Source organism: Pterocles gutturalis, unplaced genomic scaffold, assembly GCF_000699245.1.
Source record: "Pterocles gutturalis isolate BGI_N339 unplaced genomic scaffold, ASM69924v1 scaffold1527, whole genome shotgun sequence".
Lineage (NCBI taxonomy): Eukaryota > Metazoa > Chordata > Aves > Pterocliformes > Pteroclidae > Pterocles > Pterocles gutturalis.
Window position 1 is genome coordinate 4,699 of NW_010112323.1, and position 327 is coordinate 5,025.

Below are 327 nucleotides of genomic sequence, written 5' to 3' on the forward strand. Positions count from 1 at the left end.
CCCCGGCCGTTGTGCCATGCCCCCTCCCAGTGCCCTGTGGGGATACTGGTGGTCCCACACTCTCTGGAGGTGGCTGGCAAACCCCAGAGGATTTAACCCCTAACACCCACAGCTCTCGATGCGGGATTGGGATGGGTCACCCCCATGTCACCCGCGGTGTCCCCGGCACTCACATCACCCAGTGCAGACCTCTGGCCAGCAGCTCCTGGCAGCGCCGCAGGGCCTGGGCGATCCGCAGGGTCTGGTGCCCGGCGCCCACCGCGCTCTGCAAAGCAAAGGGCACTGCCGGCGTGCGCCTCGGCACCGGGGCTCCCCACCATGCCCAGG

General features: G+C 68.8%; 1 protein-coding gene across 1 annotated transcript in view; it reads right to left on the minus strand.

Moving 5' to 3' along the window:
• The window catches only part of IKBKE (inhibitor of kappa light polypeptide gene enhancer in B-cells, kinase epsilon), a gene marked incomplete at its 3' end in the record, with an annotated part of 7,736 nt that overhangs the window by 3,338 nt on the left and 4,071 nt on the right, over positions 1–327 (minus strand). Inside the window, exon 8 of the mRNA XM_010073970.1 lies at positions 174–265. Within this exon, the coding sequence (XP_010072272.1) occupies positions 174–265 (92 nt within the window). The remainder of the gene's footprint in view (positions 1–173; positions 266–327) is intronic.